The 25,843-nt window shown below is 33.8% G+C and overlaps 1 protein-coding gene across 1 annotated transcript in view; it reads right to left on the bottom strand.

The window, feature by feature from the left end:
* The window catches only part of GALNT13 (polypeptide N-acetylgalactosaminyltransferase 13), a 605,545-nt gene that overhangs the window by 185,012 nt on the left and 394,690 nt on the right, over positions 1–25,843 (bottom strand). Inside the window, exons 6-8 of the mRNA XM_030917104.1 lie at positions 25,521–25,728; positions 22,429–22,599; positions 9,087–9,204 (exon numbers count right to left, since the gene is read on the bottom strand). Coding sequence (XP_030772964.1) covers positions 9,087–9,204; positions 22,429–22,599; positions 25,521–25,728 — 497 coding nt within the window. The remainder of the gene's footprint in view (positions 1–9,086; positions 9,205–22,428; positions 22,600–25,520; positions 25,729–25,843) is intronic.

A 25,843-nucleotide genomic window follows, 5' to 3' on the forward strand; every position in this document is an offset into this window, starting at 1 on the left:
GTGTAGTATTTGTACATTCTCACCAGCATTGCAGGTGCAGTTCTTCCATATCATCACCAACATGGTCCACCTCTTAACCTTTCTTTTTTTAATAAATGTGTAGTGTAATCTCATCGTTGTTTAAATTTCATTTCCCCACTAACTGCTGAGGATTTACTCATTTGCTTATTGGCCATTTGTAGACCTTTCTTAGTGAAGTGTCTATTCTAGTTATTTTGGCCATTTTTTATTGAGTTGAGTGTTTTCTTATTACTGAGTTTTGAGAGTTTTTTTTTTCTAGATAAAAATCCATTATCAGATATATAATTTGCTAACTTCTTTTTTTCTGTCAGTGCTTTGACTTTTCATTCTCTTAATAGTTAGTGGCTTTGAAAAGCACAAGTTGTTTCTTGTTTTTTTTTTCCTGAGATGATGTCTCACTCTGTTGCCCAGGCTGGAGTGCAGTGGCGCTATCTCGGCTCACTGCAACCTCCCCCTCCTGGGTTCAAGTGATTCTCCTGCCTTAGCCTCCTGAGTAGCTGGGATTACAGGCACCCGCGACCACACTTGACTAATTTTTGTATTTTTAGTAGAGATGGGCTGCACCATGTGGGCCAGGCTAGTCTCAAACTCCTGACCTTAAGTGATCTGACCACTTTGGCCTTCCAAAGTGCTGGGATTACAGGCATGAGCCACCATGCCCAGCCTGAAAAGCACAAGTTTTTAAATTTTGATGATATCTAATTTACCAAGCTGGGATTACAGGCACCCGCGACCACACTTGACTAATTTTTGTATTTTTAGTAGAGATGGGCTACACCATGTGGGCCAGGCTAGTCTCAAACTCCTGACCTTAAGTGATCTGACCACTTTGGCCTTCCAAAGTGCTGGGATTACAGGCATGAGCCACCATGCCCAGCCTGAAAAGCACAAGTTTTTAAATTTTGATGATATCTAATTTACCAATCCATTCTCTTATGACTCATACTTTTGGTGTCATATCTAAGAAATATTTGTCTAATCAATGGTCACACAAGTTCTTCTATGTTTTCTTTGATAATTTTATATTTTTACATTTTGAATTAATATTTTCATGGTATAACTTATGGATTGGAGTTGTCTTTCCCCCCACATATTCAGTTGTTCTAATAATATTTATTGAAACTACTATTCTTTCTCTACTAAACAGCCTTTGCATATTTATTAGAAATCAGTGGTCCATATATGTGTAAGTTTATTTCCAGATTTTCATTTTGTTGCTTTGTCTGTCTTTATGTCAATAACACACAGTCTTGATTATTACAGCTTTATAATAAATTCTAAATCCTATTTGGTTAATTCTTTTTTCTTTATTAATGCATGTTTAGCTATTATACATCCCTTGTATATCTATATTAATAGCATCAACTTGTCAATTTCTACCTAATAAAATAAGTTTTATTTACTATTGCATATCATTATAGATTCAATGCAACAGTAAGTAAATACAATATACTTGATATTGCAGTGAATCTATATTGATCTGAGGGAGAATTGTCATCTTAATATCATATTGAGCCTACTATTAATAAATAATAGTATTTATCCTCATTCATTTAGGTCTTCTTTAATTTCTCTCAGTAATATACAGTAGTTTTTAGCGTAGATGTCTTGCACGTCTTTTGTCAGATTTATAACTTTTTCATATTTTTTACATTATTTTAGATGCTAATATCAGTTTTCTGCTGTTTGTTGCTAGTGTAAAGAAATAAAGTTGACTTTCATACATTGTTCTTATATTCTACAACCTTGATAAGAAGACTGACTTATTTGTTTTAGCAATATTTGTGTAGATTCCATTGGATTTTGTAGATAATCTTGTCTTCTTGAATTATAGTCTTAATTTTTCCTCCCTAATATGGATGGCTTAATTTATTCTTCTGACCTTATTGCTGTGCCTAAAACCTCCAGTATAATGTTAAGTAGATGTAGTAAGATCCAAAATCTTTATTTATTCCTGGATCTTAGTGGGAAAACATTCAATGTTTCAACATTAAGTATGTGCAAGTTTTTTTTGTTCAAGCCCTTTGTCAGGGCTTTTTTTTCTTTTTTCTTCATAAATTCAGGAGTAGACTGAGTTTGTTATATACTTTTCTTTACTCTATTCAGATGACCAGTCAATTTTTTTTTTTAGTTTCTTGATATGGTGAATTACCTTGATGGATTTTTGAATGCTAAACCAACCTTGCATTTCTTCAATGAACTCTACTTAATCAGATATATTATTTATTTGACATATGGAGAAACTTGATTTGCTAATTTTATTTAGAATTTCTGCATCTCTATTTACCAGGAATATTAATTTTTAGTTTTCTATTCTTGTAACGACTTTGTCAAGTTTTGGTATCTGTGTAATTAATGCTGACCTCATAGAATGAATTGGGAGGTACTACCTCCTTTCAATTTTGTGGAAGCATTTTTGTTTGTCTGTTTGTTTGCTTTGAGATAGAGTTTTGCTCTTCTTGCCTAGGCTGGAGTGCAATGGTGCACTCTTGGCTCACTGTAACCTCTCCCTCTTGGGTTCAAGCAATTCTCCTGTCTCAGCCTCCCAAGTAGCTGGCATTACAGGTGCCCGCCACCACACCCAGTTAATTTTTGTATTTTTAGTAGAGACAGGGTTTCACCATGTTGGCTAGGCTATTCTCAAACTCCTGACCTCAGGTGATCTGCCCACCTCGGTCTCACAAAGTTTTGGGAGTACAGGCATGAGCCACTGAGCTTGGCCTGAACTCTTCTTATTTCTACCCAAAACATTTGGTAGAATTCACCAGTTAAGTTATCTGGCCATGGAGTTTCCTTTGTAAAAAGTATTTTTAAAGTATTAAAAATTATAAATTTTTAGAATAAATTTCATTTATTTACTAGATACAGGGCTGTTTGGTTTATTTTTTTCTTTCTTTGAGTTTTGATAATTTCTATCTTTTAATGAAGTTGTCCATTTTATCTAAGTTGTCAAGTTTATTGGCATAATGAGAGTGATGACGTTCCATTCCAATCCTTTTAGTCATCTGTAGAATCCATGGTGGTCATGTCACCTCTCTGATTCCCAACATTGATAATTTGTGCTATCTCTCTATCTTTCCCCAATTTGGCTAAAATATCATCTATTTTATTGATCTCAAGGAAAAAAATTTTGGCTTCATTGCTTTTCCATAGATGTATATATATATCATATATGTATCATATATATGGAATATTATATATATTCCTTTTATATTTCATTTATTTCTGCTGTTATCTTTATTATTTCCTTTTCCTTAGGTATTTTGGCATTAAAACTCTTCTTTTTTTAGTTTCTGAAGGTGGAAGCTAAGGTCATTGATTTTATATCTCTTTTTTTATGTAGTTTTTTTCTTTTCTAATATAGATGTTTGGTGCTATAAATAATTCCTAAGTTTGCTTTAGTGTCACTACACATTTTTATATGCTAGTTTTCATTTTCATTACATTCCAAATAGTGGTAGTTTTACTTGTTCTTTAATCTACGGGTTTTGTTTGTTTGTTTGTTTTGACAGAGTCTCCCTCTGTTGTCCAGGCTGCAGTGCAATGTTGTGGTCTCAGCTCACTGCAACCTCCACCTCCCAGGTTCAAATGATTCTTCTGCCTCAGCCTCTGGAGTAGCTGGCACTACAGGTGTTCACCACCATGCCCGGCTAATTTTTTTTTTTTTTTTTTTTTTTTTTGTATTTTTAGTAAAGACAGGGTTTCACCATGTTGACAAGGCTGGTCTCAAACTCCTAACCTCAGGTGATCCACCTGCTCGACCTCTCAAAATGCTGAGATTACAGGCATGAGCCACCATGTCCAGCCTATCCATGGATTTTTAAGAAGTATGTTATGTAGTTTCTCAATATTTACTCTATCCCTTACCTCATGAATCAATCTGTCTTGAGGATACAGGTACAATTGACTGTCCTGAGTCATCACTGGGCAATGAGACCTCTAATCCTTTCTGAAAGTTCTTTCCTCAGACTTGGATTGTTTCCTCACACATGTGTGAAGACACAGCTGAATAATCCCACAGGAACCTCTGTACATCTCTTGAATGCTCTGCCCAGAATTCCATTACTCTGTTCACCAAATTCCAGCAGGCTTGGTTTCCCCAGACACTCAGCTTCATCTCCTCAAGTCATGGAGTCTGTTAGGATCTAGCCCTTTTATCACTAAGGCCTAGAAACTTTCACAAAGCAGTACGCTGAGGCAATTGTGGGGCTTTCCTTCTTTGTTTCCCATCTCTCAGGGTGACCTGCTGTTCAATGTCTTGAAAGTGTTATTTCATGTATTTTTGTTCATTTTTTAATTTATTCAGGTAAATGATGGGGAGAATGGTAACTCTAGTACTTGTTACTCCAAGTCTAGATGATACATACTTTTAAAAATTAACTCAACAACTGTTTCATTCCAACTGATTTATGAGTGTAGAAAAATGTTTTCCACCCTAGATTACTGGATGTCAGTAATTAACTCCAAGGATGTTGTGGAAGCATACACCAAATACAAAAAAGTATTTTTTGTGTGTGTTTTTTCTTTTCTTTTTAAAAATTTAGTATTTTTTTTTTTGAGCAGGGGAGCCTTAGAAGTACATCTCAACTAGCACTTAGTATAATTATACTTTTATGCATATTGCATTTCTGGGTTTAAATGACTTTCTATGTACATTCTCTCTTGTGATTAACCATGATCAAAGCCGAATTATTAAAGGTAAGATTGTTTTTAGGTGATTCCCAGGAATGTTATGACTTGCCCTGAGTTGCACAGCTTATAACAATCACCACAACAGCTGCCATTTATGACACACTTTATGTGTTGAGTGGAGTACTCAGCACTATATACATAGTCTCATTTACTCTTTCCCTAAAAATATGAGGAAAGTGCTGTAATCTCTCCTGTTTTAGAGATGGACACACTAAAGCTTAGAAGATATGCTATCTTACCTAAGCTTACACAGATGGTAAGTGCCAGAGCTGGGTGCTGAATGCAGGCTATCTGAATCCTAGTCCATACTTGTAACCATTCATGGCAGTGAGGCAGATTTCTGTTTCCTTTGCTGTCATCAAGCTCTTTTATTTATTTTTTCCCATGCTCTCAGTTGATTGGACAGTAGCAGTTTTCTTCATTTTAGAATGGGCAAAATGATCTGTACCCTTGGGAATGCTGCCCCCCATGATATTGCTTATAAAAGACAAGGACTTTTGGTGTCCTTGTTGGTTGATACTTATCCTGAAACAGGGTTATTAAATAAATATAGAGGATACTTTTTGATGATAATTCATAATTTTCTTGGTTCATTTTATCACTATTTTATTTCAGTATCAATTTCTCAGTTCCTGTCTAAAATTTCAACCCCTATGTATCCTCCAAAATCTAACATTTCATATAATCTTACCTTCCTTACATATTTTTCTTTAACACTTATAATTGATATTTTAATAAATTTTACTTATTTTGTTTATTGTCTGTCTCTTTTTCTAAAATATAAGTTCCATAAGAGCACAAAGTTTTCTCTGTTCTGTTCATTACTGTATCCCCAGCACATACATAACACTGTCTAAACATAACTAATTAACACTTATGTTTAGACAGTGCTGTTAAAATTTATGTTATTGCAGTGATTGTTGTGTAATGCAGTAAGGAGAAATATTTGAAACAACTTTCAGAAGCATTAAGATCTACCTCCTGTTCTCTGGTAGATATACCTGATATTCTCACTGCTATTGAATGTGTATCATCTTCCATTAGAGGCTATAGCCTATAAGAGGAAGATAAGATTATAGATGAGAGAACCATCTCAGAATTGTGGAGGAAGCTTGTATTTGCATGTTAGCTTCTTTCTTTCTCTTAATCATACCATCAGCTGTTAAGTTTGTTATGTTATGGAGAGATGAACTTTAATGAGGAGGTAAGAGTACAGTATTTAACAGCACAGTCCTTGGTGTCAGAATGCTGTGGGTCAACCCTTAGCTATTCCACTTATTACCTAGTATAAATACTAATAGTCACTATTATGATATGCTGAGGATCTTTCTCCTAAGGTTTCAAGAGATTTTTAAACCCTTTGAAACTGTATTTAAATCTGTCGTCTTTAAAAGGTTGGAAACATCTTTCTTAGGAAATCTACAGCTCTCATAAAATTTTCAAATGTCTTTAAGTACAATGATCAAGTGATATGTTACAAATAAATCTTTGCAATGTATTCCTTTAGTTTGGCTTAAAATCCCTTGGGGTCAGTCAGAATCTTAACATTTTGCAAGCCCTAAATATTTCTATCTTTTTTACTTAGACTAGAACCTATGTAGACCACAGCTTCAAAACCACAATAACTTCACTATTATTGTAATCACCTTTTTACAGTTGAGTTTACGTTCACCTATACTCACATGACAGAGACCAAAAAAACTCACATAAAAATTTATAAAGAAAATTATCACATTTTCTTGACAATAACACCTATGCATCTCTGTCACAGGAATGTAGTTCTTTGAGAGCAAAGAAGCATCATGCTTTATTCATCTTTGTTGCCTCATCCCCTGGAAACGTATAACTTGCTCAATGTATATTTGTTGTGTAATGATTGAGCTGGATATTAGATTCAAACCCTCTGATTATAAATGCTCAACATATTCTCATTTCATCAAGTCATGAAATTAGTCTAAAGAGAGATGAGGGGTCTCAATCTTTTGCTAATGTGCTATTCTAGCATTTTTCCTTATTCAATGTCTTCCTCAGCTACAGCACAAACTATTAAGCAAACATATTCATGTCACAGAGAAGAAAGTAAAACATAAGAGTCTAATAAAAAGCAAAATACATCTTTTGTTTCTATTAAAGTCATATGGAAACTAAAGATAATACATTTTAAAACACTTGATATTGTTTTAAAACAGTCATTGATACGTATTTTATTTCTTAATAATCACAAAAATCAATTACAGAAACCCTCCTGTGTCATTTTTGAGGGATTTGATTATTCTTATGGCCCCTAGCTGCATTCCTTCTGTACCCCTGGTATCTGCCTCACCTATCATATCCTCAAGTCTTCCTTTTTATACATTTATACCTCTGTTACATTTAATGATCAGGTCCTCCTCGTTTATCATATTATTCCACTAAATTCTTTCTGAATTCTACTCTCAATCAGTTAGATAAAGAGCATCCCTCCAATCTGGGACATATGTGATAAAAGTAAAAGGAGTCCATTGGCAGAAAATCAAGCTTAATAGGTAGGGAGGAAAGAGGTGAATTCGAATTTTAGGAAGACAAGAGAAAAAGTAGCAAGAGGATCCTATATAGTAGCAATATTTCTGTGTTGATTTTATTTCTTACATAACCCAGCATAGCACCCAAAGAATATCGGTTAATGAATGAGTAAATTCTTTCATTATTACATCTAAGAATAGAAGCAAATTGTTTTTAAACTTTTGAATATACTGATTTTCTTTTCTTTTTCTGTCACCTCTTACTTCTTTCACTGTGAGAACTATACCAGGTAATAATTTTGGATTCTCAAATGTCTTCAAAATTTCCGCAAAGATTTACTGTCCATGGACCTGAAGGCAAGAAGATATTCCTGAGTGTGGTGCTGAGTTTGGTTTGGCAAGTTTCATGAGAATATAAGCAGATAGGCAAATGCAAAAATAATAAAATTCCATTAACTAAGGTTTGTTTCAGACATCTGGCTAAAAGGAAAGTTTACAGGCAAAATAGTAATATAACTCGGCCATCTTACTGATTTTAAAATAATTTATCCAAGATCCAGTGAATTCTACAGTAGAGAAATTCAAGGTAATTCATTCTCAAATTTTAACATTTTCTTACACAACATCACACATATTTATATTATGATAATGAAAAACAAACTTTACTTTTGAAATGAGAAATTAAAAGGCATAAATTTTAAACTTCATAGATAAATATATCTAAACTCTTATAATTTTATTGTACAAATATTTTGGGCAAAATGATGGAATGTTTCGTATATTTTACACTGAAGCTGGGTGTGCTGGCTCATGCCTGTAATCCCAACACTTTGAGAGCCAGAGGGGGGTGGATTGCTTGAGCCCAGGAATTTGAGACCATGCTGGGCAACATGGCAAAACCCTGTCTCTACAAAAAATAGAAAAAACAAAAAAAAAAAAGAAAGAAAAAAACTAGCTAGGAGTAGTGTTGCGCACCTGTAGTCCCAGCCAGGGCAGCTGAGGTGGGGAGATCACCTGAGCCCTGGAGGTCTAGGCTGCAGTGAGTCCTGATTGCGCCACTGTACCACTCCCGCCTAGGTGACGGAGACTCTGTCTCATAAAACAAAAACAACAACAACAACAAAAAACACACACAAATAGTTTACACTGAATTTTAGGTAGAAAAAAAGCAGTGATTTGAAAAAACAAAACCACTATGTTAGTGCTTATCAATTTCTTAGCATGAAAGCAAACTTATGTCTTCATTTTTAAATTTTTTGAATATAAAAAATTATTTAAATATTATTTAAATTATTATGAAACATTTCCTAATAACATATTTGTAAAGACTTACTCCTCAATTTTTATTTACTTGGAAGGTCATTTATTAAATGAATTTGCTTTATTCAAACTGATTTATCCAACAATAATGTTAGTGAAAATGGTCATACTACTTGCAGAATTATCCAAATTCCTTTGACCACAGTTCATTCTTAAAGTTTTCTGAAAACAATCTCAGGCAGTAGTTGCAAATTCAGATTACATAAATACTTCCAAGTTTCAGTTCAAAAACACAAAGTGATTTTATAGAGTAACACATTATTAAAAAATAAAACCCTTCTTTATTTCAGCAATTGAAAGTCCTAATGTATTTTTACTGCGAATAAAAACATTATTTTTGAAAACAAAAATTACCTATAATTTTCCATTTAACAGTAAATATTGCATGCAATAGGACTCTGTCAAATCTTCTAAATATGTATTAAGATGACCAATTGATCAGTAATTTGTATCACTTAGCAAAAATGATTTGACAGTAAATTACTGGGTCTGGTATGTGCATGCTACAGCATAGTATGTTCAGCGTCAAAAAATAAAATAAAATGCAATTACCCTAAAAGACATTTCAAGATTCTCTCCACCCCAGATATCCATTCCTGCATCGTAAGTTCCTATCTCTTCAAAGTAGTTTCTGTCAATAGAAAATAGGCCACCAGCCATAGTAGGGGTCCTAGTTGAAAAAAAACAAAAAGAAAAGAATATCTTTTGAAAACAATGTGTGGAGTTTAATGAGACTGTAGAACATATTTTTGAGACATTCTAAATATTAAAAAAATCTCAAACTAGAAACATAAAGTCAAGGTGTAAGAAGTTTTAAAATTAATAAATAGCATTTTTTTCACATTTTCTGTAAAATTCAAATTAGTTTTTGTTTTTCTTACAGGTGATCAAATAGATACATGAAAGTGACACTGGCCATGGAAGACTGGGACTTCTATATTCCCTCTGAAAATCATAGTGAAGAGAAGTTTCTGCCCTTTGCACTGTCCTTGAAGTGGTTAGCTGGTCATGAAACTACCAGTTGTGAACTTAGGTCACACAATATAAATCATTTTTATGTAAACTCTAGAAAACTTTGGACATGGTTTTACCCTGAAGAGATCCATAGCCTATTTAAAAATGAAAAAAAAAATAAATTCTATAAAATGTTTATAGAAAATAAGTATCTAGTGATAGTTACAAAGGTATTTTTTAACATAAGGGCTTTACATCTAATTGTTTATTCTTCTCTTTACTAATTAAAATGATAGAATTAATCATCTAATTGTATGGATAAACATAAATCCCATAGGATTTATGGAATTTCTGTTATTCAGAGGTTTGAAAGGATACTTCGAAGGGATTCTACTAAAACTTTTTCCTAGGAATAAATGCCTTTTGGTTTCACGTTCTTAATTCTTCTATAAGAGCTGAGAAGTCAGATGTGAATTTTTTAAAGGATTAGTTAATTGTCAATTTAAAAGATGAATTAAAGACAATAGATAATGAGTGAACTACACAAGTCTTTCTATATATAAGCAGTGTATATTAAAAGTTAAAAAGAAGATTGTAGTTGTTCACAAAATAGATCCATACTGGCAATGATGACTTTTGAACGTTAGTTGTAATATAGTGGTTTGCAACCTTCAAAGCACAATAGCAGGACCTGAGGCACCTCTAAAAAAAAGATGGGCATGCTTAAGTACCACCCTCTACAGATTTAGATTTAATTGGCTGGGGGTGGGGGCCTGACGGTGGTATTATGTAAAGTTTCTATGTAATTCTAATGCACTGCCAAGGGTGAGAAACTGCTATAGAAACTGAGATTTGGAATGCTCATCTAAGCAGTCTGTGAGGCTGTTAAAAACCAAATATTTTGCTTTTGTCAAAATTATATTCTCCTCTGCCAAAGGTTATGCTCATGTTTTAATTAAACAGAATTGTTCACTGAAAAACCACCAAATAATATTGTACTTGGACATCTACCATATTGCAGAGTTCTCTGTTTCTCCCAGTGCTCTCACTGTTTTATGCTCAGGTAATTAACTGTCCATCAGTTGGAGTAGCAGAGCCTTGCTTAGTCTCAGAGCTATTTTATTACTTTTCATCTTGCTGGGTTCCTATCATGAACAGTATCACTGACCTTCTGAGTTATAATGAGAAACACTAACAAAGCTAAGCAGATGGTAATCAGGAAGTAGCCATGACTCTCACCTGATGGGGGTTTTGGAACACTATGGCAATAACTATATAAGATATTACAGTGCTGGAGAGTCTATTTGATAAAATTAGGAATCAAAATTGCTGCAATTATCCTATCATAATGCAACCAAATGCTTAATATTGTTAAGTGATGCATTTTTAATGATCAGTTCAGAGTGCCTATCTACTTATCTACTTACTGATAAAGTACTGGCACATTTTGATTTAAATAACATGTATTGAATTTCATCTTACAGTTGGTCATAATTCTTATATGTGATAAATGTGTAAGTGGCTAAAAATAAACTATGCTTAATAGTTTATTTTTATACTATTGACAATGACTCAAATAATTTTTACTTATGCTTGAAAATAATAAAAATAATAAGATAAAATTACAATTCTTCAAGAAACTCCTGTATTTTCTGAAGACAGATACTCCTGGACAGATTTTTGGGTTTGCAGTATCAGTTAGCTCTCTCAGAAAGGAGATTGTGCCTTATAATATTTAATACCTATAGCCATAGCCAATGTTATACAACACGTTCTGTTCTAAGTTAACTGCCCTGTAATATGCTTAATAAAATATTTATATATGCCTATGTAAACCTTAAGTGTTCAGAGCATCTAGAAAATGAAAAATCTTGATTATGGTTTAATTCGCTGAAATTATTTGCTTTTCAAGGTTGTGTCTATACAATGTCAAACCAAACAACCAATTTAGTCAATTGAACAAGAGGGAAATAGTCAGCTCAATGACTGTGAACACTACCTACCACACATGGTAAGTAGGAAAGATGAACTGAGTTAACAGAAGTAAAGCACTTAACACAGTTCCCAACACCTAATCAACAGGGTAGGTAATTCATCTTTGTTGTTGTTATTGATGTTAATCATTTAAGCAAAATCCTTGCTGTCCTTCACTTAACTTGGGCTCCTCTGTCTATATATACCCTCACTTTAGGTTTCAAAACCATTTGGAACTACCTCATATCCAAGATACTGACTGAAATCTGCCTCAGAGCATTAATTTCTTACTCTTTAACTCCTCCTGTTTTCATAAGAAGTCATTTTATTCTTCATCGGTGATTATGGTTCCTTAGTTAAGCACTAGTCTCACATTAATAACAACTTTCAGGAATTTCTTCTTCCCTTCTCCCAACCCATTTCCAAGGCTCTGCCATGTCAGCAAAACACTAGCTTAGGAATCTTGGTTCTCTGTGCTTGCTTTTCTGCAGTTTCCAATTATCTCTCTTTTTTTTTTTTTCTTTTAATTTTGGTGCTTGGGTGAATTTACCTTTCACTTCATTTACTTCTGCTATTAAGACACTGGAAAAGTAATAAGATGTGGTTAACTGGTTATAGGACAAGTCCACATTATTGATTCTCTGCTTAATTCACAAACTGCTAACAATCCTGCTATCTATGTTTATTTGTTTACCTGTCTTATTTTTAACTGAGTTTTTTTTTTTTGAGACAGGGTCTCACTCTGACACCCAGGCTAGAGTGAGTGGTGCAGCCTCGACTTCCCAGGCTCAGGTGATTCTCCAACCTCAGCCTCCAGAGTAGCTGGGACTACAGGCATGCACCACCACACTGAGCTATCTTTTTGTATTTTTTGTAGAGACTGAGTTTTGCTGTGTTGCTCAGGCTGTTCTTGAACTCTTGGGCTCAAATGACCTGCCCACCTTGGCCTCTCAAAGTGCTGGGATTACAGGTGTTAGTCACCACACTTGGCCTGAGTCTTTTCCAAAAGTTTTGGACTCTTCTCAACAACCTGGGGATGAAGGAAATGCAGGAAATCCAAACTCTTTCAATCATGAAATCTAAACTCCTTCAATCTCTAGCTCAATGTGTTTAAAAATGTGTCTTCCTCATAGCCTCCTCTCTCCTCTTGTCTCATGGAAAAGAATACCTCCTTTCCTCTCCTTGTCGGCTAGCATTCATGCTTGTAGCCTCAACAGACTCTCTCCTGACTGCTCTTTCAGGCCCTTGCTCATTGACTATTAACATTTATGTTTTATGCCTTTGATTTCTAGATTGTTCCCTTGAGCTTACAAGCCTGCTGAATTAAGTTCTATCCTAAACCAAAAAACATTTTCATTCCACCTTACTACTCTTTCAAACTAGGGACATATATTTTCTATTCCCTTCACTGGTAACCTTCTTGAAAGGATAATTTCTACACACTCCCTTAACAACTTTTGACCTTCTAACTAAAAGCTAGATCCTGCTCCCACCTCTACAATAACTTCTTTCTGAAAGGTCCCCATTGATTCTGAACTCCAATAACCTGTCTTTAACTTTTTCTTCTGAAAGTATACAGTACAATTCATCAGCCTTCCTGCTTGAAATTATTTTCATTTCTAGTTCCCATTGCGTTGTTCTGTAGAGGTTTCCCTTCTACTAATTTGACTGTTAATTTTATGATTCTTATTGATACTCCCTTCCTCTCCTTTTTCCTTCCTATCAGACTTTGGACAAGCTCTTAATTTCGTATCTATCAGGTGGGTCCAATATACCATCATAATATTATTTTGTGGATATATGCATTTAATAATTTCTTCTCTCATCTGAAATGTAGTCCTCCCAAGGTTCTCTCAGAGGCACTTTTCTCTGTCTATGCTCTTTGTCTGGGTAAGATCAGATCACTCATCACATACCTTTCACTGTCACCTGTGTGGTTCACTCTTAATCTGTGCTTTCATACTTGTTTCCTCTGCATAAGTTGTGCTTTTGCAGTTACTCACTAGATGATTCCTTCAAAAAACTCCATTGACTCTGTTCAGTGTATATATCATAGACCTGAAAATTTGCTACTCATCTGCTTCTCTTTTAATGTCTTGTATTTCTTTCCAGTCTCTTAATATAAAATGAAAAACCACATTTTTTGCGCCTAATTCAATTATTTCCGAAAGACTTCTTTTTCTTCTGAAGTATTTTTGAGTCATCTCTGTTATCATAGTGACTACTTTTATCTTCTATGTTTGCTAATAATGGGGTCCTCTTAGATGCTAAGATGCTTAGATGCTGAGAGGATCTGGATGCCTCTAGATTCTTCTGCTTCTGAAATTTGTCCTAAAAATCATAGCCAGAATAATTTCTCTAAATCAATGCTCCTCTAAAAATGTTAACCAGATGTTCAAAAATCTATGTTAAGGAAATAAATTCTAGCTTCTTATCCTGGCATCATTAATCTAGCACTACCCAATGAGCTCCTCCCAATCCCTTTTAACTATTTGCCTGCATGTAAACTGTTTAGCTGTTACTGGTAACTGCTTTACGTTTTTGTACCTCGGTATATTTGTTCACATCCATTGGTCACCTGGATTTTTCTTTGAAAACTCCCCTTGTATGTTCAAACTTGATTATTCTTAGGCTAATACAAATGTTATACACTCTAGGCAGCCTACCTTCAACAACACTGCCCCTGCCCCCCGCTCCCTCAGTCAAGACATATTCTTCTCCTTCCACTTTCTTCTATAAGCCCTTATCACTGTCTATCTCAAGGAACCGGCCAATTCTTATTGTATATAGTATTATATTTAATTCTGTGTACATTTCTCCACTTCTATAAGCATATCCAATACATTAGTTTAATAGTATTAGACTATTTGCCAGGCGCGGTGGCTCATGCCTGGAATCCCAGCACTTTGGGAGGCCAAGGCAGGTGGATTATGAGGTCAGGAGATCAACACCATCCTTGCTAACACGGTGAAACTCCATCTCTACTAAAAAATACCAAAAAAAAAAAAAAAAAATTAGCCGGACCTGGTGGCTGATGACTGTAGTCCCGGCTACTCGGGAGGCTGAGGCAGGAGAACAGCTTGAACCCGGGAGGCAGAGCTTGCAGTGAGCCGAGATTGCGCCACTGCACTCCAGCCTGGGTGACAGAGGGAGACTCTGTCTCAAAAAATATATAATAATAATAAATAAATAACACAATAATAATAGTATGAGACTATTGATGGATATTTACTGAATAAATAAACAAATGAGTAATGTATCCCTATAGCCACAGAACAATCTATTTGAAAGTTAAAATTATCTGCAATTTTATTTCTGAAATTCCAAAAATGTTCTTTGCTCGCACCTGCGAAATTGATGAGTAACAAAGATGACTTCACTAATTCCAAGATTTTCAAAGGCTCTATCATTTAATAGGAGTTTTAGGGGTTGAGTTTGATAGCATTTTATTTATTTATGTACTTAGTTATACTTTGAGACTGGGTCTCACTATATTGCCCAGAATAATCTTGAACTCTTGACCTCCAGCAATCTTCCTGTCTCAGATAGGATGACAGGTGCATGCCACAGTGCCCAGTTTCTGATAGTATTTTAGAATTTAAGATATGAAGATTTGTAACTATGTAAAATAGTAAAGGTCTCAAAAAAGTATGCATTTGACATGAAAAAATGCTGGAGTTTTTCACCAGAAGTTGGCAAATCAATAGAAATTGTGACAGAATACATTTAATTATTCAGTAATGCTAAAATGTAATGTCTGCATTTTCATCAAGAAGACAATATATCCTGTATTTCACGCTGGGATAATCACCCTGTATAGAGGGAAGGAGACCCCAAGAGGCAGCCAAATTTAGTTGTTAGAAGTCTGGATTTCATAGCTAGATATATGTAACACTCTTGAAACAATACCAGCACAAAGCTTATAGTATACATTTTAGATATTATCTATAAAAACAGGGGAAACATCTCTGTTTACCAAGATTATAAGTTGATTCATTTTTATTGTTTTCCGGGTCCAAATAATTTTCAGATATGTAATATTTCAGAGCTCTAAAATCCCTACAGTTTTGGTCAAAAAATGTAGTTGCAATGTGTTTAAGTGACTTGTTCAAGGACCCCTAACTAATTGGTAGCATGGATAAAAAAGTCATCTTTCTTTTATTTTCTTTCCTATCTATCTAACTATCTATCTGTCTGTCTATCTATCTATCTATCTATCTATCTATCTATCTATCTATCTATCTATCATCTTTCCATTCATCCATATACCTTATACAGCAAAAGATTTGGGGTAACTAGAAATACATTTTTCCTGGCTGGGTAGGGTAGCTCACGCCTGTAATCCCAGCACTTTGAGAGGCCGAGGCGGGCGGATCACGAGGTCAGGAGATCAAGACCATCCTAGCTAACATGGTGAAACCCCGTCTGTATTAAAAATACAAAAAATTAGTCTGGCATGGTGGCGGGCGCCTGTGGTACCAGCAACTCCGGAGGCTGAGGCAGGAGAATGGTGGGAACCCGGGAGGCGGAGTTTGCAGTGAGCCGAGGTCGCGCCACTGCACTCCAGCCTGGGGGACAGAGCGAGACTCCATCTCAAAACAACAACAACAACAACAACAACAACAACATAAAATAATACATTTTTCCTGATTTCAGGCTCCATGTTTATGTACCATGTTTTCCCGTGAATTTTTGGACATGCCCTTCAGAAACAATTTCTCTTAAAGTTTTGAAACATCATTCCTTCTATTTTTTTCTTTTGATACATCAGGATTCTGTTTAATCTTACTTGCAAATAATCAAGGGCCTTGGAGAAAAACTCCTAAGAATGTTTGAGAGACTACAGGTGCGTTCTAGGCTATTATTTATATGTTCAAATAACACAATATCTACACTGTTAGTATTTAGATCTGTGTTAATTACATTTTCCATAGATTACAAAATTAATAAAGATAAGTAATAAAAATGAGGTTTTTTTTTTTTTTACATTTACAAATATGAGCATGAATAGCTGAAATCTTCACATACGTCTGATTTTTTTTTTTAACTATAAAACCGAATGGCTTTATTGGGTTAACCATTTTGCAGGTTTAGGAACCTAAAGGAAATGAAATGCTAAGAGTTTCTCTTCTTTATTGCATATTCTATGCAGTATAACCAAAATAGAAAGCAGAGGAAAGAGAAAGGAAGCAGAGGCACAAATGCTCTTCTATCAGAGTGATGAATAATTAAATGCTGAATGTAATTAAAGTTTTTACAGCTAAAAATGGGAAGTTTGGTGGATACCACACACTATTACAATCATCTGAACCTATGTTTGGGTATGAAGATGTGGTTTTCTGTAGAGAAGAAACTTACTTTAAGAGTTTATGCTGGCTTAGGTTCTGGACATGGAAGCTTACTAAAATCCTGCAGAGTCTATGGAACACAAACAATTTGTGTTATTTTTAAGGAATAAGAAAAATATAATGTTCTGCTTAGTATGGGCAAATGATTTGTTTTGCTGCCAAAGAACCCACTTACCAATAAGCATGGGAATCAAATACTTTAACCTGTGCCTGCTTTAATCTATATTTCCAATAAAGGAGTAGTTATTTTTTTCCCCTAAGTCCTTTTTAATAATTCCTAGGACCTGATAAAACCCTAAGCTTCCACAACGATGTACAGCAATTGGTGCAAATTTTAATCTTTCATTTTACTTTCATTTCATGCTCACGAGGGATCAAAATAAACAATGGGGCCAGCTGGGATCAGATGTCATAAAATATTTTGGTTAACGTGATAAAATTATTCAGTATATAAATGTAATATTTAACTTACCACTCTATTACCCTAGTTTTCTTATCCCAACATGTTGCTAAGAAAGTCTTGCAAATTATCCCCTAGGCTATTAGAAAGTAATATAATATAAAAGTACTCTTCTTTTTCATAGAATATAGATTCAAATATTTTTATTTGAGGAGAGAATTTTTTACTTCTCTCAATCAACATGCAATAGATTTTAACAGGAGTAAGCAAGAGCGTTACTAGTTGAGCATTCCAAAGTTAGTTCTTTCTTTCAGTCTTTGTTCTGCTGACAATGTTGACCTTTCCCTGTGCTGTTGTTTTCGTATCTTTCATTTTATAGAAGTGTTTTAAAGGCTTTTGTGGTATCTATTTCTGTTTCTTTCCCCCAATTCAAACGTATATTATGGTTGGATTGAGAAAAGTGTAATACAATCTGATAAAAATTAAGAAGTAAATTTTATATTACTATTAAACATAAGAAACTTCATCTTATATTTGTGTAAGATTTTAAAGAGTAACATTTGTGTTTTTAATTTATTATACTTACTAGTTAAATTATAAATTGATTCAGTGATAATATTTTTGGGAAGGAATTAAATTGGCAGAAGGTATCGAGAATATTAAAATAAATTTCATGTTCAAATGCATAATTCTAAAGCAATCACTTTGTATGCAAAAACTAGGTGAAGAAGAAATAATTGGTAAAAAAAATAAAGTGCAAACAAACTCTTGATGAACTTTAGTCAACAAAAATATAGGGAAACATCATAAGTAATTGAGACATTAGCAGCCATTAAAACCTATGTGGGGAAAAAATTAATGGCATAGAAAAATATTGATGATATATCAACTTTTACATTGTAGAAAAATTGAATAGAAAAGCCTTCGAAGAAAATACAACCAAATTCTAAAAGAGGTGGCTCATTGGTGTTCTGCTTCTTTATCCTTTTAGGTACTTGTCACATTTATTTTGCAATATATATATGTTACATTATCAGATATAAATTTAAAATCTAATTCATATCAAGGACATTGCTCATTTCAATATTTTATAGCACTTCATGAGTTAAGCAAAGTAGGGAGAATAATTTTCCATTTTATAGTTGTGAAGACTAGGTAATTTCTTAATTGGAAGAGCTTGAAATAAAACCAGATCCTCCAAGGCTAGCTTCAATGCTTCTTATATGATCACACTAGAATGACAGAGGAGATAATATATGTGAACATTCCATGAGTTTTTCACAATTATATTCAGAGATACTAATGATGTTACTTGATTTATTTGATCTTCATAAACTCCTAATTCTAATTGAGTGAAAAATAAATGCATGAAATAAAGTGAATGCTAACAAAAAGGAATATAATATTAGGTATAATAGGTCTGAAATAAAAACCAATAACATTTACATTTGATTTACTACTATATCAGAATTAAAAGAACATCTAAAACTCTTTTGTTTTACTTTAGAAATATACTCAACATGGCACTCGAAGTAAAAATGAAGGCAGTCATATTAAAAATATTAATGATGATTAAATGTAAAAAAGTCCATAAGGTAAGATGTGAAGGGTAAAAAAAGGTAAATTCACTTGGAAATTACCGGTAGGTTTTTAATTTAAAAAATCTATTTTAATCAGGGTGAAATTAAAGTGGAAATGAATATCTTTATAATTATTTGAGGTTCACTTACAGGGCATAATTAAGAGACTAAAGCAATCAATAAGACTTAAGCCAGGCTCATTTCTAGAGGTTCACACCACTTTAGTAGTAGACATAATTATTCCTGTACATCCATACTTGGACCATTTACACTAGACTCTTTCCCTCATCCAGCATACCTGTGGCCAGTGCCAGACAGTGAGCAACTTGACAGCATAGGTTGCCTTATCCATGTTTGTATGTGCAGAACTTAGCACAGTGCCTAACAGTTTGTACGCATGGAATACAAATAGAACAGTTTGTATGTTTGTTTTTGTATGGAATCAAACTTATTTCAATAGCCTAAACCAAATCACCTCCCATTTACATGTGTTAGGAAAAAATGCATAACTCATCCCCAAATTAATTAAATGATCTAGAGTATTATTTGCATTATCAGGTTACTTTACTACTAGCTGCCTATTCCATTAGGTAATGTATATGCATAGTTATACAGGGGTGATATGCTTGATGAGTTTCAAACTCAGCCATATCCCAGGCAGTAGCCTCTAAGACCAGCGTCAAAACTTTAAAAGATTATAGCCAAATAAAGATAATTATATAAAGTGGATTTGTTGCAATAAATATATTTTCCCCCTTTCCTCAAGACACAGGTGCAGATAAATATTTCTTCAATTTCAAGAATGATGACAAATACCAAATGACCCTCAGCCTCAGAGTCAGGAACATAATTAGAAGAAGTTGTGGAGATTGGGATAAGTTTTCATGCCATTTCTACATGGGCAGTTTCTACTAAAGTCCACCTGATGGTGCCAGGTAAGAATCCTGGTCCATTGTAGTAAGACCTTCTGACTTATTAGTAGATGGAAATACAGATTTTTATTTAAAATATCTCATTTTAAAGTGTTGGTAATTTTTGAAAATGTAAAACACTACGTATGCCAAATAAAACACTTCTATAGAGAATATTTGGCACAAAAGCTCCTAGTTTATGACCTCCAGTTTAAAAGGTACTATTTGTTGCACACATAATTGAAATATTCTTGAAAAGTAATATAATTTGATTATTAAATGTCAAGAAAAGTTTACTGATTACAGAAAATGATATATTCACAATTATGTATATCATTCCATAGTTATAATATGAACATTAACAAATATTTCACAAACTCCATTTATTATGAAAATGAAAATACCAAAGCCCAGAAGTTGGCAACAGAAAAATAAGAACCACCACGTTAAGCTTTACTTTAGATGTAGTATAACCGATTTAGGTCACAAGTTCAACTTGGCTTTCAACATAAGCAGTTGCATGATTGTATTTCTAAATGATAACTAGCCAATTATGGTGACTACAAAGTTCTGTCATCACTGACATTTTAAATAAAGCATACCACTAAGAAAACTAAAATTTCAGTTTCATTTTCATCACTTTAGCTATTCAGAATTCTGTTAATCAAGTAGGAAAAAAATTGTCTTCAACATCTAGAATGATTTATCTGTTTGTATGACTGTGAGCAAAATGATCACAGCTTCAAGCAATAGATTACAAGTAGAAGGAAGGTTCACATTAGAGCTATGCTGATGAAAATTACCTGCAGGCTGTTACAACCGAGCCCATGAATTAATTAACCTTTTGCCACAAAAAGCTAGAAACTTCAGCAAAGACTGAGGTTTCTGTTTCTCTTGCTTCAGCTTCCTCAGCGTGTTAGAAAATAAAATGATGTGCAGTTACTGAAGCAAACAAAATATACTGAGATTTTATCAGTTCTCATGCTACTGTAATACAACCACATAAATTATGTTTAAAATATAGCAAGTTAGATGATTCAGCTTTTGTTTTAGTTAATGAAAGATGAGTAATAATGATTGATTTCTACATAGATCTTTATTTTATGAATGAGATCAGTAATTTCTTACTATGAATGTTGGCTACCTCTTAGTTATCTTCTGTTTGACTCTGTGAGAACATAAATAAAGCATGTCTTTTGCCAATGTGTTTTTTTAAATGAGTATAAACATGCCTTCTTATAAACAGCATTTTCAAATGAATAAAAACATTATCTATATGTAAGTGTAGCATTCTGATAGTTTTCACATGGGATCTAAAGTTTAAATATCAGCTAACACTAAATGAAAACAATTTGGGAAAACAGAATATCTAATAAATGATGGTAACATGAGCCACTATATTTTCCCAGTTTGTTAAAGGTTAAGTATCAATAAGACTTGGTGAATTTGAAGATCATACAAGACTTAAGACTACTAAGTTACATTTTAAATATTGACATGATAACTTACATGACTTTATACAAATGTTAGAAGTCACATTTTATTTTTCTCTTTGATGTAATAGAGCTCCTTTAGAAGTTAACATCTCTAATATTTAATTGTTCAGTAACAAACAACTTTAGCCACTCTCTTCCATTAGCCAATTTTTAGAGTTTAATTTTAATTAATTCATTATATAATTAAGTAGGTGACAATAGATAAGTCATCCCTTCAGTAGGTTACCAGGCATTCTTGTTCAGATCATGGATTTTACATACAGTAAATCTTCACTTAATGCTATTGTGACTTTAAGTGAAATGACAAACAAAAGGTCCTCAAGTAACATCCTTTAATTCAATGTTCCTCCATTATAAAATTGATGACAGTGTTTTTTGTTATTTTGTTTAAAGTTGCAGTTTCCAAGAACCCATTTACAATGCTAAGTGAGGACTTAAAGTGTATGGTTTTAGAATGTCAGGGTATTTCTCTCACATTCCAAAGAAAGGATGATTTGCCAAATTCATCTTTAAAGAACTAAACTAGTGAATACTTCCCCAAGTATTTTTCAGGAAATCAATTTTTAGTTTCAGGTAAGAGGTCCACAATGTGTTTAAGTATGAAGATGATACTTTTGTGCTAATAAAGTGGGTAATGCTTATACAGACAATTCAAGATGTATATCATATTTTTTATTACAAGTAAGCCCATATTTCACTAATCAATATTTCAACTTAAGTAGTATTTGAAGTAATTTGGGGCACTAAACCCTTTGAAATTTTGAATACATTAACATTTTCCAAATGGACCCATGGAATCTATAAGGAAGATAGCTGTTTAAAGGTGATATATTTAGAATATTCAGCAAAACATTTTTGGCTATTTCAGTTTTGAGAACATTTCTATTGTAAGCCATATACTTTAAGGTAAGACATACATCTACTTGAAATGTCAAGGCTAGCACATTTCTATCACATAGAAAATTCACAGTAAATATATTTTGAATATAAGAATGCATAAACCTTCAAAAGATATTTAGCATTTTTGCCAATACTTAAGTTTGCTTATACTAATTTAAATTAGATTTAATATTGTCATTGATCCTTATATGATTATGTAAAGGGTCATAATGTATATGTATATTGAATAATAAGGATACGATTAAATAATTAAACATTAGAACAGAAATTTATAATATTCCTTAATTTTTATGGGAATATACATAATCTTCAAGAGAGATGATATACATACCTGACAGGTAATGTTCTGTCTCCTTTCCTCCTGTCCATTTCTCTTTGGGGAACAGGATACCAGCGGAAATTCAGTTTCCAGTTAAAACCCCCATAAGTCATGTCTGACCCAGCCATATATTCAAAAGTATCATCACTAATCACATCAATGATAGGGCAGACAACCGTTTTCCTGCAGAAAAATTAAAACCAATTTATAGACACATGATAATTAAAATGTTACATTATCTTCTCCAAACTGATTATAGTTGATATGATGAAATGTAATTATTTTGTTACTTTAATATGCCTTAGCTTCATTTTATCCTATTAGTCCATGGAATTATTTCCTTTGAACATATATTCCTTACAGTTTACTTTGTGCTATCATTTGAAATCTAATCAAATACCCTAATTGACCTTCAAGTCTATTTCCAAATGCATTCTAAGCACTAACTTAGCAAGATGAGCAGGGTCTACTTTTCATCAAACCTCCACCCACAGCATGATTAGTAGAGCTGCTTTGAGATTAGGTATCATTTTAGCTATAACCCATTGAAACGCAATAGCATTCAGGGAGGGAGGAAGGGATGACGGCAAATTAGATCTGGTAGTTTGCATTTCAAGTAGGGTGTGTTAGTTTAGAGAGTTCTGAGGACATCTTCATGGAGAAAACACCTACTAGGAAAAACAAACAAAAATCAACAAACAGCAACAATAAAATCATAATCTGTCAGTATAAGTAAATGATTCCTAAGAAAAATGATAGGGTCATGACAATTTCTGAGTAAAATGTCCTCAAATTGAGAGTTTACATTTATAATCTAGACGATAGCTTAAGATAGGGAAAGATAAGCAACTTCAATCTCTGGTGTTTTATCCTTTTTTTTGTTTTTCTTTTTGAGACAGAGCCTTGCCCTATCACCCAGTCTGGAGTGCAGTGGGGAGATGTCAGCTCAGTGCAAACTCTGCCTCCCAGGTTCAAGCGATTCTCCTGCCTCAGCCTCCCGAGGCGCCTGCTATCACACCTGGCTAATTTTCGTATTTTTAGTAGAGACGGAGTTTCACCATGTTGGCCAGGTTGGTCTCGAACTCCTGACCTCAGGTGATCCACCCGCCTTGGCGTCCCAAATGCTGGGATTACAGATGCGAGCCACCGCACCTGGCCTATCCCATTTTTCTTAAAGTAAGAGCCAAAAGGTTGGTGTTCTTAATGGTAGCTTTCTATGGTAGAAAATTTCATTTGGGAAAATCATTAGGTACACTTTTAATCCATGTTGTGCCTTCTCTAATTCTTGATCTAACCCCTGTTCATTTATTTTATTATGGGATCAAACTTCTGTGATTTCCACAAGTAAACATTCAGTCCTACTCAAATTATACTGGTTGTAGCTAATTCTGAAGACCAGAGTTGGTTTTTCATATTTGGTAGAAGGTAAATATACAAATAGGCTTCTGAATCATCTCCAGATATGAAAAGCACATAAATGTCCATTATTTACTTGTTTTGTAACACCAGTTTCACCAATACTCATTTTCAATTGAGGTCTTATATTCCACAAAATTGACCAGAGCTTCAACTTATCTGCAATCAACAAGACTCCTGTAGCCTTTGGAAAGCTTCTTGGTGACTCTGGACTCCAGAAAAATCAATATTTTTCTCACTTCCTTTATTAGATTTAATGATCTAACTTGTGAGGAGAAGAAATTAGGTCTAAAAACCTTGAACAGACTATCTATTTATGGTAGTTTTAAAATTTATAATCAGGACAAGATAATAGGGTTCATCATATGCAAATACAGTGTAATTATGTTGTTAGATCAAAAAAATAAATAGCCTATGCATAACCGTATTGAAATATTAAAAGCGCATTGAGTTGAATATAAAACACGTGTGTAAAAAAAAACAGCATAATATACCAAAATTTGCCAGGAAATTCATTTTTAAGTTCATTTCACTTTGCCAGTCTTAAATTGTCCTGTGGGTACTGCACAATACACAGAGTGGAAAAATGTTATTAGCCATGTACGACACTCTATGGACTAAAAGGTTCCTACCGCTTTCTTCAACTGTTGTGCTTCATTTTACTGACAGCTTCCATCCATCTTTCTGGCAAGTACCAAATCCTGCTGTTTAAGTGATGTGGCTGGACTAGCTCATACTAAGTAGTTCCTATCTTGAGTGTCTAATTAAAAACGTCAATTCTAGAAGGACTTTTCTACTATAGACGAAATGACTATGCAAATAAGGTGTTATGTAATGTGTTGTTATTGTATCAGATAACATTCAGTGTTAGTTATCTTCATTAGGTATTTAGAAATTATACTCTCTTATCACCAGTGTTTATAAATAATTGCAAAAAAACACTTGTACTTCATCAACAACAGAAGGAATTGCAGGTATGTATAAGGATTCTTAATTTCTATAAAGTGCTATTTATTCAATTTTCCAGATTTCAAAATGTGTATGTATAAGGTGACAATATTGTTGAAATAATTAAACATATTCTTATAGCTGTGCTCTCATGTTTCCTTTTTTTAATTATAATTTTTTTTCAGTGCTGTGTGTGTGCATGTATGTGTGTGCATTTTTAAGACATTCCAGGTGAATTTGAACTAGACTGACTAAGGGTGCTGGTGTAGTTTAGAGAACACTGGCAGAGAACTGGAAAGAGCTGAATTGTTCCCAGCACTTCCATTGACTGGAGCAAGTTAGATGTAGTTTCTTAGTTCCTCCCCATTATGAGTTATAGATAAGAATATCTACAGTACTTACCTCACAGGGTAGTTGTGAGAACACGAAAAGGTGCTTTGAAAATGTGCTTTGTAACACAATTATACTATTTTAGATTATATTTAATTCCTTCACCTAAAAAGTAATTTAACATGTTTTTTATAACTTGAATTGTTTCACTATTTCTTAATCAACTATCTATGTCCAGCATGAATACAGCAGTCTTATTTACCAAGCAAGTGGGAAAACCTGCTTTTAAGAAAAGCTATAAAATAAGCCTTCTAAAAATAGGAACTTGGAAGACAAATTCTGATGGACATCTGGAACTGTCCTAAGAGGTTCAGTCATAACCCAGGGAGACATAACACATAAATTCTTACCTGTCTTCCTTTATTCTTGCCAGCAAAGGCTCCAGCCATCCTAACGTGCATTCACAGTGTGCATCAAGAAAAGTTATGACCTGCCCTTTTGAAGCGGCTGCTCCTCGAAGACGGGCACGTATTAACCCAGAGCGTTCTTCCATCCTAATAATTTTTACTGGCACTTCTAAATTTTTCACGTAATTCTCTAATGTCAACTTGAGAAAATCTGTAACATGTAAAAGAATTTATAAGAAACATTTTTGAAACTGTTTTAAGAAACAGCAGAGATACTACCAAGATGGAAATTCAACACACAGAAATGGTGGCCAACTCCTATCAGT

This window comes from Rhinopithecus roxellana, chromosome 14, assembly GCF_007565055.1.
Source record: "Rhinopithecus roxellana isolate Shanxi Qingling chromosome 14, ASM756505v1, whole genome shotgun sequence".
Lineage (NCBI taxonomy): Eukaryota > Metazoa > Chordata > Mammalia > Primates > Cercopithecidae > Rhinopithecus > Rhinopithecus roxellana.